Source organism: Sebastes umbrosus, chromosome 14 (assembly GCF_015220745.1).
Source record: "Sebastes umbrosus isolate fSebUmb1 chromosome 14, fSebUmb1.pri, whole genome shotgun sequence".
Lineage (NCBI taxonomy): Eukaryota > Metazoa > Chordata > Actinopteri > Perciformes > Sebastidae > Sebastes > Sebastes umbrosus.
The window spans coordinates 26,871,802-26,896,207 of NC_051282.1; the positions used below are offsets into that span (position 1 = coordinate 26,871,802).

The 24,406-nt window shown below is 41.7% G+C and overlaps 1 protein-coding gene across 1 annotated transcript in view; it reads right to left on the bottom strand.

The window, feature by feature from the left end:
- abca3b (ATP-binding cassette, sub-family A (ABC1), member 3b) overlaps positions 1 to 24,406 on the bottom strand; it is a 40,794-nt gene that overhangs the window by 9,725 nt on the left and 6,663 nt on the right. The window contains exons 3-22 of the mRNA XM_037793549.1: positions 21,077 to 21,323; positions 17,463 to 17,593; positions 16,952 to 17,117; positions 15,651 to 15,910; positions 15,446 to 15,562; positions 13,806 to 13,926; positions 11,474 to 11,647; positions 10,135 to 10,316; positions 6,841 to 6,984; positions 6,529 to 6,658; positions 6,286 to 6,440; positions 5,974 to 6,129; positions 5,344 to 5,554; positions 4,995 to 5,145; positions 4,003 to 4,101; positions 2,291 to 2,489; positions 1,887 to 2,193; positions 1,519 to 1,792; positions 563 to 767; positions 252 to 471 (exon numbers count right to left, since the gene is read on the bottom strand). Coding sequence (XP_037649477.1) covers positions 252 to 471; positions 563 to 767; positions 1,519 to 1,792; positions 1,887 to 2,193; positions 2,291 to 2,489; positions 4,003 to 4,101; positions 4,995 to 5,145; positions 5,344 to 5,554; positions 5,974 to 6,129; positions 6,286 to 6,440; positions 6,529 to 6,658; positions 6,841 to 6,984; positions 10,135 to 10,316; positions 11,474 to 11,647; positions 13,806 to 13,926; positions 15,446 to 15,562; positions 15,651 to 15,910; positions 16,952 to 17,117; positions 17,463 to 17,593; positions 21,077 to 21,323 — 3,649 coding nt within the window. The remainder of the gene's footprint in view (positions 1 to 251; positions 472 to 562; positions 768 to 1,518; positions 1,793 to 1,886; positions 2,194 to 2,290; positions 2,490 to 4,002; positions 4,102 to 4,994; positions 5,146 to 5,343; positions 5,555 to 5,973; positions 6,130 to 6,285; positions 6,441 to 6,528; positions 6,659 to 6,840; positions 6,985 to 10,134; positions 10,317 to 11,473; positions 11,648 to 13,805; positions 13,927 to 15,445; positions 15,563 to 15,650; positions 15,911 to 16,951; positions 17,118 to 17,462; positions 17,594 to 21,076; positions 21,324 to 24,406) is intronic.

The following is a 24,406-nucleotide window of genomic DNA, read 5'->3' on the forward strand; positions in this document are numbered from 1 at the left end:
TCAGAGACTTTGTTTCCTGCATTCTGGTGACTTTTAACAAATGAAAATAGCAAAATAACAAGTATACTGCAACAACATTTTTAAGTTAAATAGGCCTACTTTTAATTTTACTTTTAATTCTCATGAAAGAATACAGAATAATTTGCTATTTGGTGTGAACTTGTAAATCGGGGGAAATGCGGGAGAATTGTGACCCCGGGAGGAAACTGAGAGAGGGCAATGAAAATCTTGAGTCTCCCGGGAGATCTCACCTGGTATGGTCATGATGGTGACAGCCAGAAAGGTGGCCGTGCCAGAGATCATGTTGAAGATGGTGAGGCGTGTGTAGGCAGTAGCGGCGGTGGAGAAGAGGAAGCTGAGCAGGTACATAAGAGGTATAACAGCCCAGCCATACAGCAGCAGTAACAACAACACATCCACCAGGTGGTTATTGTCTACGAAGGCCTTGACTCCGAATGCCTGAAACACCACCTAAGAGCATAAAACAAGTTAAGACATGAAACTGTACAACTTGTCAGTCTCAATACCTTTACGGGTACAAGTAATCAGGTGTCATACTGACCAGCATGAGGAGACAGGGCATCAGGAAGTTGACCAGGTCCCACAGCAGAGCAGAAAACCAGAAGTTTGACAGGTAGACGCCGCTGACCTTCTGCACATGCTTGGACTTGATAGAGGACTCCGTTACGAGCAGCAGGGCAAATGTGCTGGACAGGGAGGCCATTCCGTACATCAGGTTGATGGCGATGATGAAGCCCGTCTTTCCCCTACAGATGGAGGAAATGAGAAATGAGGAAAAGAGGAGGAGGAGGAGGAGGAGGAGGAGGTGAAAAGGGTGTGATGACAGGAGGAAATTGAAGAGAAATGGTGCAAAGGAAAGGTGAAGAGATAGCAAGATGTGAAATGACAGAGACAGACACATCTGTTCTCTTGATCTCCATCTGTTCAACTCCTCTATAGCCGAACTTTTGAAATGTTTCAAAAACAGAAATGTGAATTAGACGTTATTATAGGCTATGCATGGCTGTAATCCGCCAGTAAACAGAATAGAAGGTTGCAAACCGGACACAAATCAAGTCAGCTTGGAGACAAGTATTCGCACATTATGGGAATATCCGAGAAGACGCCGACAGAGGAAAAAGTTGATCAGCCATGTGAGTTAAATGTTTGCTACGTCAGAATTTATTCAATAAGCCATTTAGCACCTTAACTGATTGGCTGTGGGTATACTCTGGCCGTACTTCGCCACTAAAAGTTAAACTTTTCCCAATTTGTAGTTTGGTCGCACTTCGCCACAGAATCAGCTCGCTGCAGGCCGCACTTGGCCGCTGCTCTGGTGTGAATTCTGCTCAATTACTCCAGTAAAGCGCAACAGAATTGACTGACATTCAGTTAGGAAATCTAACCGTTCTTGTCATGCAACATGAACACACTGATCCCTTAGAAACATTTTTTACATGATAGCGAATGTGTAAAAAGTGTGTTGTTTGTAACTGTGTTTCCTTTCCCTCCACTCACTCTGTGAGCTGGCTGTGGGCAGTCTCAGACAGGTTGCGTGGCATCGGGTAATTGCCCGTCTGGATGGAAGCGTTCGGCCCCGCTAGCAGTTTGAACAGAGCGTTGTCCACCATCATGAGGGCCGTGGCGGGTGTGTGGTAGCCCTCGTTGTTGAAGTAGGCCGTTGCCTCTGCGAAGTGGCTGCTCCTGCCACGGAAAGCAGCGCCCACCACGCAGCGCTCATTAAAGCTGCCACCTTCCTCCTCGGCCTGAGTCAGGATGTAATCAGTGAAGTCTGACGAGGGGAGGAGCGGGAGAAAAGGGGCATATGGTCAGTAAATACTCAGCTAAGCAGTCAAGCCAAGTCTCTCGCTCACGATGCTGCTTACCCGTGACGTTGACGAACTGGCCAAGCTGGGCGGAGAGCTGTGAGTTGTATGTGTTCGCCAGGGCGGAGGCGAGGGGACCCACCCCCGGCTTCAGAGCCACGGGGACACGGGTGGAACCATAGCGGCTGAGTGCCAGCCTCAGCTGAGGAGCGTCCTGGTGATTGGGAAAGCTGCGTGCCACAACTAAGGCCACCACGGTGAAGACCAAAGGGACGAGGAACTGAGCCACCATCACCTTCCAGTTCCTCCAGCTGTACAGCGCCCTCTTCAGGAACATGGCGTAGAACTGTTGCAGGTGTAGTTTGGCCTGACGGGAGAGGAAAAAGGGGGAAGGAAATGTGAGCAAAATGAACGACATGCAGAAAAACATGACAAGCATCTGCGTTTGCTTCCTCTTATCTCACCCCGGTGTTCAGCTTGATGTTGGAGCAGTCCTCCGAGATGAGCGTGCCGCTGTCGGTGAAGTCAGTGACGTCGGTCATGCCGCTGATGCTGCTGGCGTCGTCTGTGGTCCAGTCGTTGGAGCGTCTCTCGTGTTGGTACTGCAGGGCGGGCAGCTGGATTGCCTGGATGTCCAAACTAGAATCCACCAACTTCCCCACTCTGAAAAACACAAATCAATATTTGGTTATCTGCCAACTTACTGAAAACAGGAAAAACAGGAAGATGTCTATAGGTTTTGTCAGCAACTAACCAGACAATAGGTTTTTGTAACATTATATGATGAATTCCAGGAAGCAAAACGTCTCCAAAATGATGCATAAAAAACTACATCTACAGCAGCTCTTTAGTGTGAGATCCATCCACCCGGTATATTTTTTTTTCCTTTCAGCAGCTCAGTAAGGTGAATCAATACACGACTGCTAGCAAATAATTATTATGCTTTGAAGCTTGTGGATCTGGTACAATTTAACGACCGCACAAATTATGTACAAAGCAAGAAATAATCTACTTCCTGCTAACATATAGAAAATGTTCTCTGACAGAGAGGGGTGGTTACAACCTGAGAGGAAAATTGAATGTAAAAGAACATTGTGTTCGTACCACTAGGTAGAGTATGCGTATATCAGATTATGGGGTGAATTTATGGAATGGTTTACATGAAGACATTAAGCAAAGTACAAATATAAATCAATTTAAGAAAATGTATTTAATAAATGTTTCTGAGAGGTAGGGAAGAGGACGGGGCCTCGTCTCTCTCAGGACTGTGATGCTCGTTGTTGGTGTTTTATTTTTTTACTTACCTACAATTGATAACATTGATAACAGTCAGCCACTAGATGTCTCATTCTCCCTCCCCTGTTCCATTACATTCACTTCACTACAAGTCGTTGCCAGGCACTTAACGTCAATCTCAGCCATTTATCCGTTTTTATATTGATTTCAAGAGAATGAGTTGATCGGACGCACGAATGGACGCATGCACTGGCGCTGGGGCGGAGGTATAAAAAAAAGCCTTAATGGTAGCAGTGTTACTATGTGACTGACAAAGAGTTTTACTTGGCAGCAAAATACCGAACGCCAGAAGGGAGCTGAACGACCAAATGTTCAAACAGCAGCTTTTCTTCATGTTGTCCTCATGTTTGATGTTTTGGTGTTTATGGCCAGAAGAACACATTGACGCATTCTCTGTATGACTTGTAACTAATGAGGCCTGTGAGAGAAACATTCTTGGTAGCGCCAATTACAACGTCATCCACTCTGCACGCTAAATGAAGTAGCATGCGGTGTTAGTGGTCTGCAGTGAACGCGCACTCCTACTTGTTGCCACAGATACACACATCAAGTCTACAGGGAAGCAGAAGAAACAGCCCAGTGAGCAGCAGGCAGCTGGGACCGAGACGGGTGAGCAACGGCGAGAAGGCGAACATGCATGCATGTAAACAAAAGGGAAAATTAATTTTTACACTAAGGTGTGGCTCGATGTTTAAGCTCCATGAATTCCAACAGAGATGTATGATTGCAGAATGATTTCTATCAGCACATTGGCTTAAACGGCTGCTTAATTAAATGTGTGCTTGGCAGCAGGAGAGTTACTCCTTGAGTCAGATCCTGCTGATACGGAAAATTAGAAAGAAACATTCACATTCGCCCATGTCATATTTATCTCTCCCACCTGAGGAAAACCTCTTCCATGGTGGTGACTGAAGCTCCGTAGCTGGCGATGCCCAGCTCATCTCTGTTCATCTCCAGCTCCGCAAACAGCAGCTCAAACCTGAGAGCAAAACACAAAGTGCATCAGGGAAACACATTACACACTACTGCGATCACTCAATATTACAACATGAGCTCTTGATGAGTGCCAAATTTCACTCTGTATTCCTGTGCTATATTAGTCCTGCCTTGAATCTAATCACGACGGTAAGAAGTGTCACTGTGGAGTCGAAGTCCAATTTGTGGGGAGAAAAATATTGATTTTCAGTATATAAAAGAAGATACAACAAGGTAACAGGAGAGGTGGTTATAAAACAAAACAAAAAAACTGAAGGTAAAGAAAAATTGAAATGTTGTGTAAGAGAAGGACAAAAAAATCAATCTGGAGCCACAAAACATATTTGAGCCTTAAAATGAAGGTAACACAGCCTATTGAGTGTAATGCAGTGAGGAAAACAAGTGCAAATGAGACGCAGGACACTGAAGAAACGTCTCAGGAGATTTGTCTGGAAGCTGGCTGGCTTTTCAGTAAACGCAGTGTGTTTCTTCTGGAAATGTCTTTCCATTACTTTTTTTTTCCTGTTTGCTAATTTCTCGCTGCAGATCAGGCATACCGGTAAGCCAGCAGCGTTGGCGGTGAAAGCAAACAAATCTGTTCACGCACTATTAAATCCTCTATTTTCCTCAGAGACTCTTTTTTTGGATCTGGCATCCATATTATTAGCTTCGCTTGGGAAACTCAAGACTAGCCACCGCTATTGAGGTTCGGCAAAATTAGAGGATAAGGTGCTGGGCGGTAGTGTAGACTGGCCCCTTTCACAGAAGATATCATTCATAGTCATTATGCTCAGCGGGTGTGATTCCTGGTCAATGGTCTTTCTACCCTTTAGGCTGGCCAGGCGGACACAGGCCACTGTGTTATTGTGAGTGTGAACAAAGACCTGAGCGACTCACCTGCTGGTGCTTTCTTTGGGCAGGATGTAAGAGAGCTCGGCTCCCGCGCTGCTCTCCAGCGTGGCATTAGGAACATACATGTGGACGAGGCGGGTGATCTCGGACACGTTACAAAGAGCGTCCTTCACTATCACCATGTGGTAGCCAGCACCTGGTGAGCAGAGGAAAGGAGGCCTATATAATTAATTGTAACAATGATGTATGTTGCCTCTATTGATAAAAGACGAGTGCAGGGCCCGTTCAAAACATCTGCCTGTTCATGCTCGGCCTGTGGTGTTGCTTGCTTGCAGCTTTCTCGTGAACCGCTCATACTCTCGCTGCAGCTATCTCCACTTCACTCTCCGCTCACCATATTTGTTCTTAAGGAAGAGTGGTGACCCGCTGCACTGCAGCTCTCCTCCTGCCATGATGGCGATGCGGTCGCCGAGCAGGTCGGCCTCGTCCATGAAGTGCGTGGTGAGCAGGATGGTGCGACCGCGCTTCTCCCCTTGCAGAAGGTCCCAGGTGGCACGTCGAGCCGACGGGTCCATACCTGATGTGGGTTCATCTAACATCACCACCTGGAGACAGATAACATTATAGATGAAGAGATGTGAGACGTGGTTTAAGGGTAACTATGCTATTTTTCAACCTGGACCCTATTTTCCCATGTTTTTGTTTCTAAGTGCCAACAATTTCAGAGGGAGAACGCAGCCACGAAACGAGGTGCGAGGGCAAGTGAGCAGCTTCAATATAAAGTTACGTTCAATAAAAGTGCTTGTTTTTGCCACCGATAGGCTCAGATTGTTCTTATAAGTGTCTGTGAGCAGCTGCCGTCTACAGCGATCTCCCTCAATACTGGACCAATTTCAGAAATTGTTGTTGCTGTTGTTGTTGGAAAATAGGATCCAGGTTGAGAAATACTGAAGTTACCCTTTAATGTGGAGAGAAGGATGGGACAAAAGGAATGAGATGGAATAATGATCGTGAAATTCTTCACCTTGGAGTCTCCGATGAGGGCGATGCCAATAGAGAGTTTTCTCTTCATGCCACCAGAGAGGGTCTTGGAGCGAGCCTGTCGCTTGTCCTCAAGGTTCAGGATACGGATGATCCGGTCGACCTCATCTGGAATCTTGTCTTTGGAGAAGCCTTTCAGCTGGATATCAAGCAGAGAAACACACCAATAATAAGTCTTGAATATGTTTTTATTTTCAAAATAAGGCTTGTTTTATTAAATGTTAGCCAGAAAAACAATTGTTAATTGTGCAGAATTGTGCAAGAGCAAAGATTCAGCTGAAGTATATGCGAGTACCTGTGCGTAGAAGAGCAGGTGCTCCCTGACAGTGAGGTTATCAAACAGTACGTCATGCTGGGGACAGAGTCCCAGACTGCGGCGGATAAGAGCCATGTCCTGACAGATGTCGTAACCGTTAATGTAGGCCCTGCCACTGGTGGGAGGATACAGCCCTGCAAGCACAAACACACACACAAAGGCAATCAGTTCAGAGTTCAGATCATTTAGGTGGCTGTTTGATTGTGTGTTTCAGCTGATCACCTGTCAGCATGGACAGCGTCGTGGTCTTCCCAGCACCGTTGTGTCCTAGCAGCACCGTGATCTGTCCCTCAAACATGTTCACCGTGAGATCCCGCACAGCCTGCCGCGTCTTGTTGCCCACTTTGAATTCCTGTCGAGTGGATAAACACAAAATATTTACTGAGCAAAAATAAAAAGGTACTGTATGGGGGGCAGAGTGACCTTCTCACTACTGCAGGAGAATCTTTAATGACCGTCTACACCTTGTTTTGGAAACTTGCACCATCTGCACCGTGTTACAGCGAGGGGACACGTCTGCTTTTTGCTGCTCACCTTAGCGAGGTGTTTAATCTTGATCCCGGAGACTAGTCCAGCTGGCTCCTCCTCCATAAACTCCCCTTTCAGAGCCTTCTCTGCATCCTCTTCCTCCTTCTCATTCACCAAAGCCATGCGGGGGCTGCTGCACCAGTATGAAGGCTGATGAAGACGAGGCAGGTGTGGGGATTGAGAGAAAGTGAAGGATAGATAGAGGTAGAAAGTCGATAGTTAGCAATTTACAATTCCAGTATTCATTTCCAACATATTTCCACAATATTATCCGATATTAGAGCTGTCAAAGTTAACGTGATGATAATGCATTAACGCAAAATCATTTTAACGCAATCAATCTTTCAGAGGTTGTGGCGGGCTCAGTATATACCACAAGGGTTTTCCTGTTATCTTAGTTAACCCTCTGAGACCCACGGGATTGCCGGCGATCCCGGACGACATGACCGTTTTTAAAGAGTATGTAGTGGACTCACTCTTAAAGCTAGAGTGAAGATACAGGTATAATCTATAAAACCTAAGGAATCCATTGGTACCAACCATGTCATACTAACTTAGCGCAAAGGAGGTTAAATAACATCCCAAACTTGAGCAAAATTTTGGCGAGGAAAAACTGGCATGGCCATTTTCAAAGGGGTCCCTTGACCTCTGACCTCCAGATATGTGAATGAAAATGGGTTCTATGGGTACCCACGAGTCTCCCCTTTACAGACATGCCCACTTTATGATAATCACATGCAGTTTGGGGTCAAGTCATAGTCAAGTCAGCACACTGACACACTGACAGCTGTTGTTGTTAATTTATTTCCAGTAATAAATATATACATACATTTGCATAAAGCAACATGTCCACTCCCATGTTGATAAGAGTATTACAAATTTGACAAATCTGCTCTTCAGTGCACTTTCATAGACTAAGCTACTTTTTAATTCTGTACACCACAAACAGCTCTACTCTGCACCTTTATAGACTGGTTTTACTGTATTCTACCAATAATGTACAGCTTATTCTGCACTTGAGTCTATTTTTAGCAAACTCTCTGTCTCAGTTCTCATCCCGCATTATATTATATTTGACATTTCTTAATCCCCTGGTCTCTACTGTATATCTCCTATATTTTATTATCCAGCACTATATTACTGTTTGTACTATATTCAGATTTTTTATATTCCTGTATCTCAGTTGTTACCCTGCAGTGTATTCTGTTTTAACAGTTTTCTTCATCTCCTGGTATTTTTATATCTGGTATATTTTTTGTACTTTAAGGTACATTTTAAACAGATAAAAAAAATGTGTGATTAATTTGTGATTAATAACGATTAACTCTGGACCATCATGCGATTAATCGCAATTAAATATTCTAATCAATTGACAGCTCTACAAACAATACATCATATATTGCACACACTGTATGTGTTTCTCAGTGAAGCAAAGTGATTACAGGATGCAACAAGGGAAGCAGAGAAACCTATCATTCATAAAAACACCAGAAAGAGAGAGTGGGCCGACATTAACATTGTTCGTGAACACTCTACATTAGAGGGGATTGTTTCCTGACCAAGCCTCCCTCTGGTGAACTTCCTAAGAACCAGAGTCAAACCTCCACTTTCTTCATCTCACACACAATGGGCATAAAGTGCGTCAACGTCTAATCCCCACCCTGCTGGCAGTCTCTTCAATTCCTGATTACTGGGAAATGGGTTAGCATGAGTTTATATTTGTGTGTGTGTGTAAAGGCACGTCCATAGTTGTTATAAACATGAACCTTATTTGTGTTGGCTGGACAGACTCAGACGCTTCCTGTTATTCTAGCCGGCTGAACCCAAAGACTTCCTCTGGCATCAAGTTTTCAATCCCCCCCACCACCACTGCTGTCAATTATATCAGAGCCACTTTCCCTGAGTGCAGCAATTTCTTTAATATAAGCCAATTTTTTTTCTCTTACAGGAGACCTTGACATGTTGCTGTAAGTGCTGAACACTTGTGCCATTTATTCACATGATAATGTGTCTTTAAACCAAAAGCCACGACCGGGTTCAATTCCTGGTATCAAGAGTTCAGGGTGGTTCACGCCTTTCAACAAACAACGTTAATGGATTTGCACTTATGTAGCGCCTTTCTAGTCTTCCGGCCACTCAAAGCGCTTTACATTACTTGTCAACATTCATGCAAGGTGCCAACCTGCCTATCAGGATCTAATCTAAATACTCATTCACACACCGATGGCACAGCCTTCAGGAGCAATTTGGGGTTAAGTATCTTTCTCAAGGACACTTCGACATGTGACCGGAGGAGCTTCCGATTGGTGGACGACCTGCTCTACCCTCTGAGCCACAGCCGCCCCACATGTCACTGGTCATGTTTGTTTTTTTACTGCACTAGTAGTATTAAGCGGAGATGTGGAGGACTCGAGTCATGTGACAGGAACTTGAGTCGACTTGAGTCACCGTTTCGATGACTTGCAACTTGACGACAGGAAATAAATGACTTTACACTCGCCTTGGACTTGGAAGATAAAGACTCATGACTTGATTTGATTTGAGACATGAGGACTCGTCTGTGTTCAAATGTCAATGGTGACTTAACAGGTGTCTGTGTAACGTTAACCGGTATGCAAGTGCACATTGGGAATGGCATTGTCATGATTGGATGACTAATCCTTGTGACGCTACCTGATGAAATTGATAAATAAATAACTGAAGATACCCCGAGCACAGCGGTGCTTCTATTCTCTCCAGTAATGCATCTTTCCCGGTGCAGCTGGCGCAGGGTAAATACAGTAAACCATATTAAATCAGAAGAAATCAAAATTCGAGCGCACACTAGAACATTATATTCCTAAAAACATGCCGAAAAAGGATTTTTTTTTAATGGCTGTTTCTAATTTATGGAGCGATAAAAGGAAGTTCCCTATGTAAAAACCATTGACTCTAATATGTCAACAAAATAAAACAAGAATTTTGAACCTGGATTTATCCAATGTTCAGATTTCTGTTCTGGAAATGTATGCAAATTAGTGCATATTTAATAAAATAATGCATCTTTTGCATATTTATACACAAAATTAATACAAGTAATACGAAACATAATTGCCTTAATTTAAGAAAAGAACTGGGGAAGTCACCTGGGGTGTCTCCCCTAAAGGCACTACATTAGATAACTGAAATTAACATCTGTATCACTTCTGAATGCAGCATCTGTTCATACTTTCATCCCACTAACGTAGCCCTATTTGGTTAGATTTTTAGTGAATGTGTGTATGTGTGTGCAAGTGTGAGCCGCTTAGCTTTGAAGCATACCAGGACGAAGAAGTACCACGGTAGAGGCACTCCGTACTCTCCAGGAAACACTGCCTCCATGTACCAGGCCACCAACCCGTAGAGCACCGAGTCAAACAGCAGCAAGCCCAACACCTGGGCCATGGAGAAGTCATCGTCCACCGTCACAGAGTCAAACATGTTGGACCACTGGATTCCCGTTCCTACAGAGGGGAGAGGGATGAGATAAACATGTTTTAAAATGCTAGATGTTTTTTTTTGTTTCAATAATTTATTGAAAGAAAAGTACATGAAATGTATAACAAACATGAACAATGCAATTTCTGGTTTAACAATACCCCCCTCCCCAACCACACTAGGGATGGCAAGAAGGGGAGTGAAATTTAAGTAAATAATAATGGCAGAAATTGCATAAGGATGAATGGTGAATAATAACATGTGCATACTTACATATGTATACATACATCCATATTTGTAAATATAAATAAAATAAATGTATTTTATTTCAATTTATTTATTTTATTTATTTATATTTTATTTATATTTACAAATATGGATGTATGTATACATATGCAAGTATGCACATGTAATTATTCACCATTCATCCTTATGTATATACTGTACATATACACATACACAGCCATAAATAAACAGAAAACTGTTTATGAAAAATAAATAAATGATAAGTAATAATGATGATAATAACAATAATACCACAAATAATAAAAATAATAAATAAATGAACAAACAATGAAAAAAAAATGTAAATAAATATATGACTAGATTAAAAGATGGATAAAAACAAGTAAAAAATAATAAATAAAATTAGAAATAATTACGCTTATAAGTACACTGGCACACACCAACCTGTATACACGCATATATATGCATAGTAACAATATTAACAAAACCGAAGCATCGATACCATCTAAGTGGATAAGCAGTCAGATAACCAAACAGAAATTATATCGGGTCAGTAGGCAGACATTGCCCCCAGGACATCGTAGCACCATTAAAAGGCTCAGAATGTATTAATACGGTGCAATGTCGTCAGCAGGCAACCTGTCAATATTGATAATTAGCGGTTGCCAGTTGGAGTAGCATCTGTCCAAGGAGCCTCTCGTAGTGAAGACGAGACATCACATAACCAGGATTTAAATGAGGAGGGTAAGGGGGACTTCCATAGCAGAAGGATTCTCCTGCGAGCGAGTAGGGAGATGAGAGCGATCACATTTTTTGGAGATATTAGTTGAGATGTACCTGGGGAGTTGGTGTGATATTGCACTGAAGCACTACGGAGATTACATGGACGATTGTTTTAAAATGTGTGGACTGTAGTTCCATAAACCTGGAGTCTCACCTTTGCCTTCAAACATTCCTATGAGCTGAGCTCCCATGGCCATGGCCACGTTGGAGATGAGGCAGGCCGACACCTTCTGGGCATGGGTCAGCAGGTCGTAGCGTGGCCACAGGAACAAATAAGGCAGGTAGCTCATGAAATAGATGAAGCCGCCCGCTGCTGCCGCCACATTTGCTGAAGTTAGACAAAAAAAAAAGGAAAGAAAGAAGAGGTTGAGAGGATGCTGAATGACTTGTGTAGCCTTAAAATAGTGAACTGGAGAGCGCAATCACAGACGTCATCACTCGTTTTGTTGTCACAGTTACAGAAGAAGAACATTTCTGTGACGAGCTCAAACAAATGCATTTGTAGACCTGAACAAGCTCTAACTGGTAAATTACAATGTGACAAATCTAGCAACTACTTTTGCGGCAAAACCCATTTCCCTGACTGACAGAGCGAGTCTGTGAGTGCTGTTCACATGAAGCATTAAACAGGACAAATGAGAGACGGTGGAGAAATGGGGGATGAAATGTGAGCAGTGTGAATGAGGCGGATGAAAGACTTTCAGGGCTGTTAATGCTTCCTCTTCCGAGCAGCATGACAAGACTTCTCAAAAGGACACTTAAGGCAGACAATGTGACATTTTGTGCCTGATTAAGTGCCATTATCTACTCCGAAAAAGTGCATCAGTGGGTGGGGAGAAGTACCCAGACAGCTGTTCGCACAAAGACAACCAAAAATGGCCAAGGAGGGCACTGAAGGATCGTCTCAGTTGGTTTGGCCTATTCAGTCTCTTCTGTCTACACAAATCATAATTTATATGGAGAATCCTGAACCTAGTTGTGGCTCATTATGTAATCATCTTGTGTTTTGGCATGTTTATATTTATGTACAGTGTCAGAGAGGAAAACGTCATGATGATGGGGTTTCTTTAGCTCATGTTATTGAAGAGCTCAGCAGTAATTGACACGATTTTAATGACTTAAGTCAGAGTGTCAAATACTACAGTTTGGACAATTATTCACAGACCACAGACCAGGCTGAGGGAAGAGAAAGGAAGAGCAGAACAGATCTTGTCACATCTCAATCATGATATACTATATATGAAATAACCACATGGTAAAGCCTATTTTTGTATACTTCTGTGTGAAGTACTGAGTATTTTTCTCATTTTAAGTGCAAAATGAACAGTTTTAAAAGGGACTTATGTACGTTTTTTACTCGTATAAACGTTTTTTAATCATTTTTTATTGCCAATGTGTGAACAGGTTGTAATCTAACCAAACAAATTAGACCTTCCGCGGCTTTCTGGGTTTCCTCTATCAGCCTGTAGACTGATTTTAATGTGGGCCGTCTTTTCCGGGAAAATCCAACGGATGTGACATCCTGCATGCTCACGAGTGCCTTTACTCTCTTCAATTTGCGGGTAACCTTCCAGGCACGACCGCTTTGGATGAAGGCCTGAGGGGACGGGCTGTCAGCGTTGCCGACTTGGCTACTTTCTCTCTAGATTTAGGGACTTTTGGAGCTGCCAGCTACTTTCATTGGAAAAGAGTTGAGAACACTGGGCTGGGTTTTTTGGTTGGATGATAAAATGTAGTGTACTCTTGCTCGTTTCTCAAGATTACCAACCCTAGCAACCAATTATAACCAAGTGAATGTTTCTTAAACTACGGCACAGCTTAGCAAGTGCTTATGTGCAAAGTCACTTTGCAAAAGGCTGCATCAAACTGGGACTGTGATGAGCACTCGCAACCTGAGCTGCTTTGTTGCAGAAAGTTGGCAGGAGACGCTTTCATTCAGATGCTGGTCTGAATGAGTGAGAGCACAAAGAGGGAAAAGGAAGAGGAACATGAGAAAGAAGAGATAGGATTTAAATAGTTTTCTTTCTTGTTGTTCAGGCCGGACAGGGTTCTTTGATTTCATGTAGCTTTAAAGTGAACAAAGCATTTCTGTTCACCAGGAAAAGGAACAAAACCAGCAGCTAAAATAGATTTACTGTAGAAGTAACTGACTTGCATTGTTTACCCTCTCACAGCTGATCAATACAGGTTGTACGAGCATATAACTCTTATCTCTTTGTCTAGTTTAAACATGTTTTTATAGCTGATGTGGCTTTTATTGCTGCTTTCATGCTCTGAACCAGCTAAGAGGAGGCAGCAAAGCAAACAGCAGACACTTTGACCTACATCTGAGAGACTACCTACGCAGTGTTACACACACTGTACATGTCAGCGAAATGGAGCCACAGAGAGTTTCCTGTAAAGGCCATCCGACCACATACACACAGTACAGTACACAAAGCAGTCAAAGAGATAAAGAGTGGACGGACACAGAAAGACACACACACCTCGTGAGAAGAAGGCACTGATCATGAAGCTGAAGTTGATGGTGGCCACAGTGAAGACGAGCAGGAAGACAAAGACCAGCGTGGGGTCGCTGTAGGACAGCACTGCTCCATAAGGGCTCACCTAAAACAGTTAGAGAACAGATAGTGCTCCGTTATGATGTGCTGTATAACCTGTAATGCACTGGTTCCCAACCTGGGGGCCCCGACCCCCATTAGGGGTCGCCAGACTTTCACAGGAGGTCGCCAGACATTCTTGATTTTAAGCGGTGTAAGACAACTTTAAACAAAAATATAAGGTTGGCCTAAATCTACGCATTCATTTTTGTGAAGAAATTAAATTGTTATTTTGAAAGCTTGGATTATTATTTAAGATATAAACAGGATAAGGGCACGGTGAAGACCTGAACAGAAGTTATAATCACAGTGTTCCCTCTCTGTTAAACAGCCTCGTCCTGCATTAGAAAAGTACGCAGTTAAAACAACCAAAGAGAACAATGGCCAAGCATCAGGGAGAAGAAGACACTGAATTTGTCAAAAAAAAAGAAGCCTATTAAGTATGTATGATTGTTAAAAATAAAAATAAAATAAATACAGAGAATTGTATTAAAAGTTCATAAATAATAAAGGAAAACTCATCTCTGATGCAATATTCAAATAATCATAACATAAATACACACACTTCCTGCAGTTATTGCGTTCACTATTTGGGTTAATTGTACAGTTATCAGTTGTTCTGTACTGTTATTGTTATGCATTGAATATAATGTGAAATAAATATCCATAAAATATGTCACTTAGTCAAGGTTCGTAAGTTAAATCAATGATATTAAAGGGGTCCCTTAAGGAAAAAGGTTGGCAACCACTGCTCTAATGAACTCATTCCTGCGCATCATGTTGCAATTGTAACGTTAAACTAGTTCACTGCTCGACACATACAATATCTAACTATTATGAACTGGTTATTAGAATAAACTAGGGCTGTCAATCCATTAAAATATTCAATCACAAATTAATCACACATTTCTTATCTGTTCAAAATGAACCTTTAAGGGAGATTTGTCAAATATTTAATACTCTTATCAACATGGGAGCGGGCAAATGTGCTGCTTTATGCAAATGTATGTATATATTTATTATTGGAAATCAATTAACAACACAAAACAATGACAAATATTGTCCAGAAACCCTCACAGGTACTGCATTTAGTATAAAACAATATGCTCAAATCATAACATGGCAAACTGCAGCACAACAGGCAACAACAGCTGTCAGTGTGTCAGTGTGCTAAGGCGTTATTATCGTGTTAACTTTGACAGCTCTAGAATAAACTATTCAATACTTTGCTTTACAGATAATTTATTTTTCCCCACTCTCTTTTCCTCTTAGTTTCACTTGTTCCTTGTTCCACTGTAAAGCACTGCCTCTCGTGGCTTATTAGTTATATAAGTCACACTGTATAAAGTAGTGCTTTGAGAGCTTAGCTACATATTTGTACTATAAATACATTTGTACTCAACGCTACTGTAGATAATGATGTTGTGTTGCCTTTTTCTTATCTAAGAAACTTGTTTAAATATGTGGTGAAGGTATTTCGTGCTGGAATGTTGTTTATGCAACTACGTTTCGCAACACAAACTCACCTGGATACAAAGGAGCAGAGTGACAAAAAAGATTGAAAGGGAGAGGAAGAGGAAGAACATGAGGAACCAGGCGCTCCAGTGGAGCCAGTTGCTGAGACCCATCATCCTCATGTACTCCTGAAATACACAAGAACAGGCAGAGATTAAGGATCATACAACACAACAGCAAGAAAAGCATCCGTTATAGAGAGACACACAAGCACACCTTGAGCTTCCTCTCCTTCTCCTGCACCACGGCTCGTACTATGTTGAGGGAGGTGTAGGTGAAGCTGAGCACCAGCAGCAGGGGCAGTTGATTCTGAATGGCCAGGATGAAGACGTCGTATATAAAGGCAGGAAAAGGAAACCGCGACAGGACCACTCTGGTTTGTGACAGCAGAAAGGCGGCGGACGTTCTGTTGTAAGAGCGCATGATGGCTTTGTCCACCGCATGCTGCACAGCCAGGAATCCCTCTCGGAAATAACCTTAACAGAGAAAAGAAATGTAAAAGCTGAAGTCAAATATGCTCTCAAATGACTCATCGCACAACCACACATACAAATGTGACCTTTTCCACAAGGCAAAGTCCTTCTAACTTCCCTCTAAAAGTTAGCATGAAAATGGATAAGAGGCATGTGGAGGTTGGAAATCCATATTCATGCGACTCTAAAAGCTTCGTCGGTTCGATTATACTGTGAGGGTGACTTCATCTGTTGGAGCGTGCCTCTTTTACCTCTCAACTTTGGAGCTTCATTATGAAAAAAAGGTCTGGGCCACAGCCGAACACAGTGTCTTATCTAATCCCCCAATTCATCATCACATCGTTTAGACTTAACAAATCTGACCAACCTGAGGGACAAATGTGAAGATGCGGTTGACAGTGTTTGGTGCCCGACATCCTCACAAATGCCCCACAAATGATGCGAGGGCACAATTCATCCCGACAGTGCCAAAACTAGATGTGCAAGGCCGTGGTTGCTATGGCAACACGGCCGGAGGAGAGGGCTCTCGCTGTTGTGGATAATAAGTGCTTTTTTTGTCATAAATCATAAGTCAGAGCAGAAAAATAAAAACCTGTTTGACATAATGTTGTGGCTTTTTAATTAAAGGACTAATGCTTATTTTAATAACTACTCTGACAAATGTGAGTTTTAAGAATATCTAACTAGGGCTGTCGGTCGATTAAAATATTGAATTGTGATTAATCGCATGATTAGCCATAGTTAATCGCGATTAATCTCAAATTAACATTTTTTATCTGTTCAAAATGTACCTTGAAGGGAGAATGTCAAGTATTTAATACTATTATCAACATGGGAGTAGACAAATATGCTGCTTTATGCTCTATTTCGAACATTGATTTTGGGATGAGAGGCCCTCCCAGGACGGTTTAGTAGCATCAAAGCAGACAGGATGTTTGGGCTTAAAAGGTGACAGAGAAAGGAGAGAAAAAAGAAGTGGGAGGGACAGATAAAGAGAAACAAAGGCAAGGAGGGGTCAAATAGAAAGAGACGTGGGTTTCTCACCAGGCGTGCCCCCCTCCTTGTCATACTGCTCCCTCGGCCCTGGCAGCTGAAAGAGGGGGTAGAGGCTGAGCGTGTGCCAGTCCAGGTCACTGTTGGGGTTCAGCTCCGACCTCTCCTTGGGCGGGGCCTTGCGTGGGGTGAAGCTGAAACGCAGATGGTAGCTCACCTGCGTATGAGGATGCAAAAAAGAGAGCGGAGTTAGTCGACCTGAACAAAGCCGAGAGGAGTGGAGAGAATTTCACAAATCAGGTCTCTTCATTAACTTGGCTGCCGTAGCCTCACACTCAGTCAGTTTTATTGAGTGGAGTAATAAATAAGCTACACTATGCAGTGAATGACAGAGCTGCAGTATGCTTTGGCTAATTAAATACCTACCCATCATTTTTCTCATGTTATTATAGCCAGATTAAAAGGATCAAACCTGTTAAAAGGCACCAGAATATAGAAAATGACTTAGATTCAACTGTCTACCTGCTACAGTGTGTGACAGTGTGTGTATGCGGCCTTTAACCTTTACGGGCAGGGGTTCATCATCGTGGGTGAAGGGGTGCTCAAACACCACGGCAGCCAGCAGCTTTCCCGACAGAGGGTCATTTCTCACGTAGTCCTCAAACTGCTCCTCTGTCTCAAAGCCACGCGGCACTGTAACAAGAAACACACACACACACACAGATACAAACAACATCACATTAGTTGCATGGCATTCATCTCACGTACTTCTGTTTTCATGTCTGTCGACCTTGGTGCTCGCTACTCTCACCGAAACGACAGCCTGAAAGCTGGTCGAGATGCTATCAGCATACTGAGTTCTACGGCCAATAATATCAAATCACAATAGGTCAAACCCGAGAGAGAAAAGTGCACCTGAATACGTCCGCGTACGTGCTTTCTTTCACACAGATGCTAGATCACACAAAAAGGGAAGAGATACGCACAAAACTGAATCACACAAAAGGCGTCCGAGCAGACCAAATGAAACTGAATGAAAACAGAGAGCTGGGAAATATCAGCAAATAAGATAAAAACACGGATTTCTTTCTTTTACAGAACTGGATTTCTCAATGGCATTATTCTATTACACTTATCAAGCACACATGAAGGTATTCGGAGTCTGGTAAAAGAAGTCAGTATCACACATCGGTCCCGGGGGTAAATCTTGGTCAGTCTCATAAAATAAACACTTGCATGCAGACGCACAGAGGTCACAGAGGTCACAGAGGTCACAGAGGTCAAGGACAGACAGTTCAAACATGCATTCGTCACACTGCTCTTCACTTCTGCTGTCGGTCTTGAATACTCCTGAAATGGTTAGTAGTTTAAAGCAGTTATTCCCAAACAGGGGTACTTGTATCCAGGGCTCAGCAGCTCAACTAATTTGATTAAAATATATATAAATCAGGATTTGCTCAAAGTTATACATCCACATATTTGTGATTTGGAACAAAAAATAAACATCCAGATAGAATTACAAATTGGCATGATGCTGATCTTTATAATAACTACACTGACTGCACACTACACACCTCCACCTTCTATCAATCTGAGCCAGTTATAACACCTTAAAGCCACGTGTGGAGTAAATGAATGCCAGTTAGCGAGCGAGCAGAGTCAAAATAGTTAGATAAAAGTAATATGGTTTAAAGAGTTATAGATTGAAGCGTTAAAGTCATTTATAAACATTTAAATAGCTAGTTAAAATGAACGAGTGAACTTTTTAAATAATTAGCCAAGTAATGGATAAATGGTTCAACTAGTTAGTTCAAAATAATGGCTAGAAGTAACAGATACAAAAATGAAATAGTGAGCTAAAAGTAATGGATAAAACATAAATAATTAGCTAAATGTTATGGATAAAAAGTTGAAATAGTTGGAGAAACATTATGGATAAAAAGTTGAAATAGCTAGCCAAAAGTAATGGATAAACCATTTAAATAATTAGCTATAAGTAATGGATAAAAAGTTGAACTAAGGCTAGTTGGTTAACAGTAATGGTTCATCAGTTGAATGGTCACAGTATAAGAAAACATAACATCTATCACTGATGATCTACACAAAAAAAGTCAAATCATCTTTTTTACCAACAACAACAAAAAGAGATTTCACAATAGAGGAAATCTCATTTCACTATTTCACAATACACCATGTGGTCTACAACAAATAACAATGCGTTTCAACATCTAATATCTTCACAACAAATGTGCTGCTTTGTTTTAGTGGTCCCAGTTCAACAATCCTTGTGTTGTTTAAATATGTGACACTATGATGTTTGAAATATCACAGGGCTTTTTTGAACTGTTCAAGCGAATCCCTCGTTAGTCAGAACCTTTTGAGGTCACATTTCGGTGGTCTTCTGTGTGCATGACATACTCAAATTCAACCTCGATCATTCCCCTCCACCTATCCGTCTGTACACGACGGCGAGCAGCTAAATTATTCATTAATGGCTGAGCTGGGATCTCACACGCAGCTGTGTTCACGACAACCTGCAGTTACTCTGCTCTGTCTACCTGCTGCTACGTCGCTGCCGTCAGCCTCACGCTGCTGCCACCTTGCTGGTCGTCTGTCAGCGTGAAAACAAATATGAAAGCTGTCTGTTTGCACACCTGTCAGTCAGTCAGACATGTTTATCTGAATGGCTGGTAACACAGAGGTGTGTGTGTGTGTGTGTGAGTGTAGGTGTCTTTAGAGAGGAGACTAACATGCTACAGTGTGTGAGTTTCCTTTCTTTCCCTATCTAAACTCCCAGCTGACACAGTCTGACAGGAGGGTGCGGCCTGTTTGCTCTCCTGAGGGCGGTTTCTAGAGTAACCAGTATTCCAACCTCTGTCCCAAATTACAATTGGTGTCAAGGCTGTGGTATTTGTTTCACTGGCTATACTGGTGGCACTGACAGTTTAAATTTGGGGATGTAAACAATAGGCTTTGCTGCGATGGAATCCAGGTTTTAAAAGCAATTGATTCTTATATTTTATCTCAAATGTTTGTAGAATATTTCCTTTCAGTAATATCCAGCATACTTTAGCAAAGGATTGAAGTTTTGGGGTAAATTTTTATCACTGAATTTCCAACATGTTTTATGAAATGTTATACTGAGAGAATGGCCACATGAAAAAGAATAGTTTGACATTTTGGGAAACATGCTTATTTGTTTTTCAGAATCAGAATCGGATTTATTTGCCAAATACGTGTGCACAAACAGGGAATTAGACTGTTTGTCAATGTACTTATAAAGAAATAACAGCTAGGCACGAGGACAACAAAGCTGGACAATAAAGCTAAAGAATAAACACTGTTATATACACAAGTATGTGAAAAAGGTGTGTGTATAAATATCATATAAATAAATAATGGGTTGTCAAAGTTACCGTGATAATAACGTGTTAATGCAAATTTGTTTTAATGCCACTAATTTCTTTAACGCATTAACGCAACTTCCGATTTTTAGGTTGTAGGTTGTTTTTAAGCTAGAGTGAAGATACTGGCATCATATGAAACTAGAAATACCTAAGGAATCCATTGGTAACAGCCATGTCATACTAGCTTGTTCGCGAAAGAGGATAAATAACGCTGCAAACTTGTGCTAAATTTTGGCAAAGAATAACTGGCATGGCCATTTTCAAAGCGGTCTCTTGACCTCTGACCTCAAGATATGTGAATGAAAATGGGTTCTATGGGTACCCACGAGTCTCCCCTTTACAGACATGCCCACTTTATAATAATCACATGCAGTTTGGGGCAAGTCATAGTGAAGTCAGCACACTGACACACTGACAGCTGTTGTTGCCTGTTGGGCTGCAGTTTTCCATGTTATGATTTGAGCATATTGTTTAATGCTAAATGCAGTACCTGTGAGGGTTTCTGGACAATATTTGTCATTGTTTAGTGTTGTTAATTGATTTCCAATAATAAAATATATACATTAATTTGCATAAAGCAGCATATTTGCCCACTCCCATGTTGATAAGAGTATTAAATACTTGACAAATCTCCCTTTAAGGTACATTTTGAACAGATAAAAATTAATTCGCAATTAATCACGATTAACTATGGACAGTCATGTGATTAATCGCGATTACATATTTTAATGGATTGACAGTTGTACTGAACCCGCCACCCATTACCCACCTGAGGAGAGGCCCAGGCTGCTTCGCACATCCTCTGCCACCTGACGCACCACACTGGAGTTACTGGGCACGTGGGCCAGCTGAAAACGATGCGAGATCCCTTTGGGTAGCGCGTCAACAGCGTAGCTCTCGTAGACCGTGGCGTTCGGGTAGTCCTTAAAAGGCACCTTCTGACGGAGCACGATGAGGATGCCGGAGAAGAGCAGGGGCAGGAGGATCTCCACCAGAGTTACCAGGATTTGACGTTTCTGGAGAGCAAGAATAGAGATAATCTGTCATCTATTTGATATGAAGTCAGATAAAAAGAGGTAGAAGATAAAAAGAGGGAGAGGAGTTTAGGGTTTGAGGGAATATAAGGTTTTTTATAAGGGGTGAATTATCAATGAATATGGCGCACAGACTTAAAAGGTATTGAGATTAATTAACTTCACTATGTTTGACAGATTCATGACTTTAAGTAACTCAACACCTCCATGAAAAAGTAATAAATGGCTCCATATTTCAGCCACAGGTGAGGAATGTACAATGAGACACACAAAACTGAGAGCACTGCAGCGCTGAAAACACAACCTCGTATGCTTTGAAAATGCAAATTAACTACACATCATTCTCAGTCAAGATGAGGTTCTGGGCATCGATTTATTCTCTTCACACTATTCAGAATTGAAACTACACAATTTCACAGACACTTGACACGAAGCATAATGTGACGGCCTCCTACTGCTGCTGAGTGATTGCACTACAAAGTGACTTGGACAGTTTCAGGACATTACAGTCAATCTCAGCTGGGCGCCGATATCAGATGTTCCCCCTTTCAGCACTCAATCAAAAATGATCACTTATAGAGGGAAAGCTAAGAATAGACATGCTGCTGCCTGTGTGTCCATGTTTATAAAGGTGTGTTGTAATGCTTGAATACAGTTGGGCGTAACATTGTTCGCAGCCACAGTAAAGCCTCTGATGCCAGTGGGACAAGGTCCATGTGGAGGCAATTACCCTAGTGAAAATAACACTGGGGTAATTGTCTCCAGCTTTACCAGACGTTATCGAATTTAGTAAAAGCATAAGCCATCACCAAGAAATCATTAACCTTGTTGATTACTATGTGTTTTACAGGTGCACCGTTGAGAGTATCCTGGGAGAGGGGGGTGAAAACTGGAGGACCTCTACAGCAAGCGGTGCAGGAAAAAGGGCCAACAGGATCATCAGAGTAGGGATGCACCAATACCGAATCACATATCGGGCCGACACTGACTCAAATAGCTGGATCGGGTATCAGTGACAATGGGGCCGATCTATTCAATTCAGTTCTATGTTTATATACTATACGTTATATACTGGAATTTTATTTCCCGTTTAAGTTTTGACCAATTCGTTGCTGCATTATACTTGAATTGTAATTCTTGTTAATTTTGAAGATTTATTTACCAAGTTGCTTGAGTATGATTTAGTATTTTAATAATAAATAACAATTTATTAAAATATATCTATGTATTTATTTGTTACATTTTGCTTTACAAAATTAAGAAAGCAATGTTTAAGTCTGATGTTTTCTTACACATTAAAGAATGATACCAGTCACTTCCACACAGTGAGACATACAGCTTATAATTAAACACTGGTATCAAATCTGTACTCCCATCCCTACATCAGAGACCCCAATCACCCCAGCCACAAACTGTTCTGCCTGCTGCCGTCTGGCAGACGTACGGTACCTCAGTACGCACAGACATTTACTACAGACACAGTTGTACACATAAACAAATGTGTCCCAGTCTATTTCCTGTTGCAGTGTACAGTATGTGAGTGACACACAAGTCTGACAGGAAATAAACATGGGCCCAAGCTGTTGCCTAGCAATGTGAGGTGAAACGGTCTATTGGCAATACACGTGATATTTAAATATAGACATCATGTTAATAATACACATATGATAATATTGTGTAAATAACCCTCTGGCTCTTAAAGCACACTTTTGTACAGGTATGGTTACAGACTCTCTCTCCACCTCCCTACACTCGTATTTTGAATGTAATTAATTTGACAAAAAAAGAGACAAAACGCGCAATAAACAAAGTTAAAGATGAATTTAACTGATGGGGTTAGGGTTTTTTAAAATATTTTCTATAGATTTTGCTAGGGCTGACCCGGATGCTCCGAAGCTTCGACCGTTGCCATGGTAATCAACCTCCAAATCAGTATTTGAATACTTCGGGTTAAATCCCAAAATTGCCCATGAAATAAGGAATAATCCCACAACATCATTCATATTCAACATTAATTATTATTATTATTTATTTATCAGATGGACATCGCTGTTTGTTGTGTGTAGAGGTGCTCTGTGAATCGTCGATTACCTTTGAATATTTCTCACCGAAGCTTCGAAGCGGGACAGCCCTAGATATTGCAATAATACCGTTACTGTGAATCCTTTTGGCCGCGAATAATCGTGAAGTAAAAATCTGACATCGTGACAGCCCTACTACATTCCTGTTTACATTTTATCCCAATATTTAAACTTTTATGTCTTAGATTCTCTTTTTTTTTACTTGCGTGATTTTCTTTTTATTCATATTTAATGAGCATTGTTGCAGGGAGCCTGAGATCAAAGAGTGTTATTGCCAACGGCTGCTTATCTGTAACTGTGCATATGACAATAAATAAATAATAAATAAATAACTTACTAGGGTGAGACTATTTTTATTGAGAAAATGGTTCGAAAAGGTTCGAAAAGGTTCGCTCAATAGATATCAAATATATTTTGTATGAACTCCTTCAAAACGGTTGTTTTCCTTGACTCACACTATCTTTCATATTGTTCTTGTTAGGCTACATGTCATAGGTAGAACAAAGATCAAGCCCAGTGATAACATTCATAAGTAGAGCAAACAAACTGCATATCATCAGCTATCAAAACCTGCTGTAGCTGAACTGGAAGTATGTCAACATGACCTCAAGTTTTCTAAAAGTGGCCAGTTGTCCATGGGGATAAGGACATCACCACCAGGAAACAGGATGGCTCAAAAGTACAAGGTCTTTGCCAGTAACTGTTTTTAACAACCAGCTTTTACAGGCCTGAACTACAATGTCCGCATTGTGCTCGAGTAGGTAAAATGACGTAATGCATTATATTTGGTAATACGGTTTAAGTGATTAACATGCACTCTGTGAATATTTTCTGCAGCCAGGATGCACAGTAGTTTTTTCCTAATTGGAGTCTCTGTTGTCTCGCCGTAAACTGAAGCAGCAGGGAGTGGATAAAAAGGGTGATGGAGCAACAACCTCACACCAACGCATGCTCTGCAGCAGATAGCCACTTCCATTTCTGGAT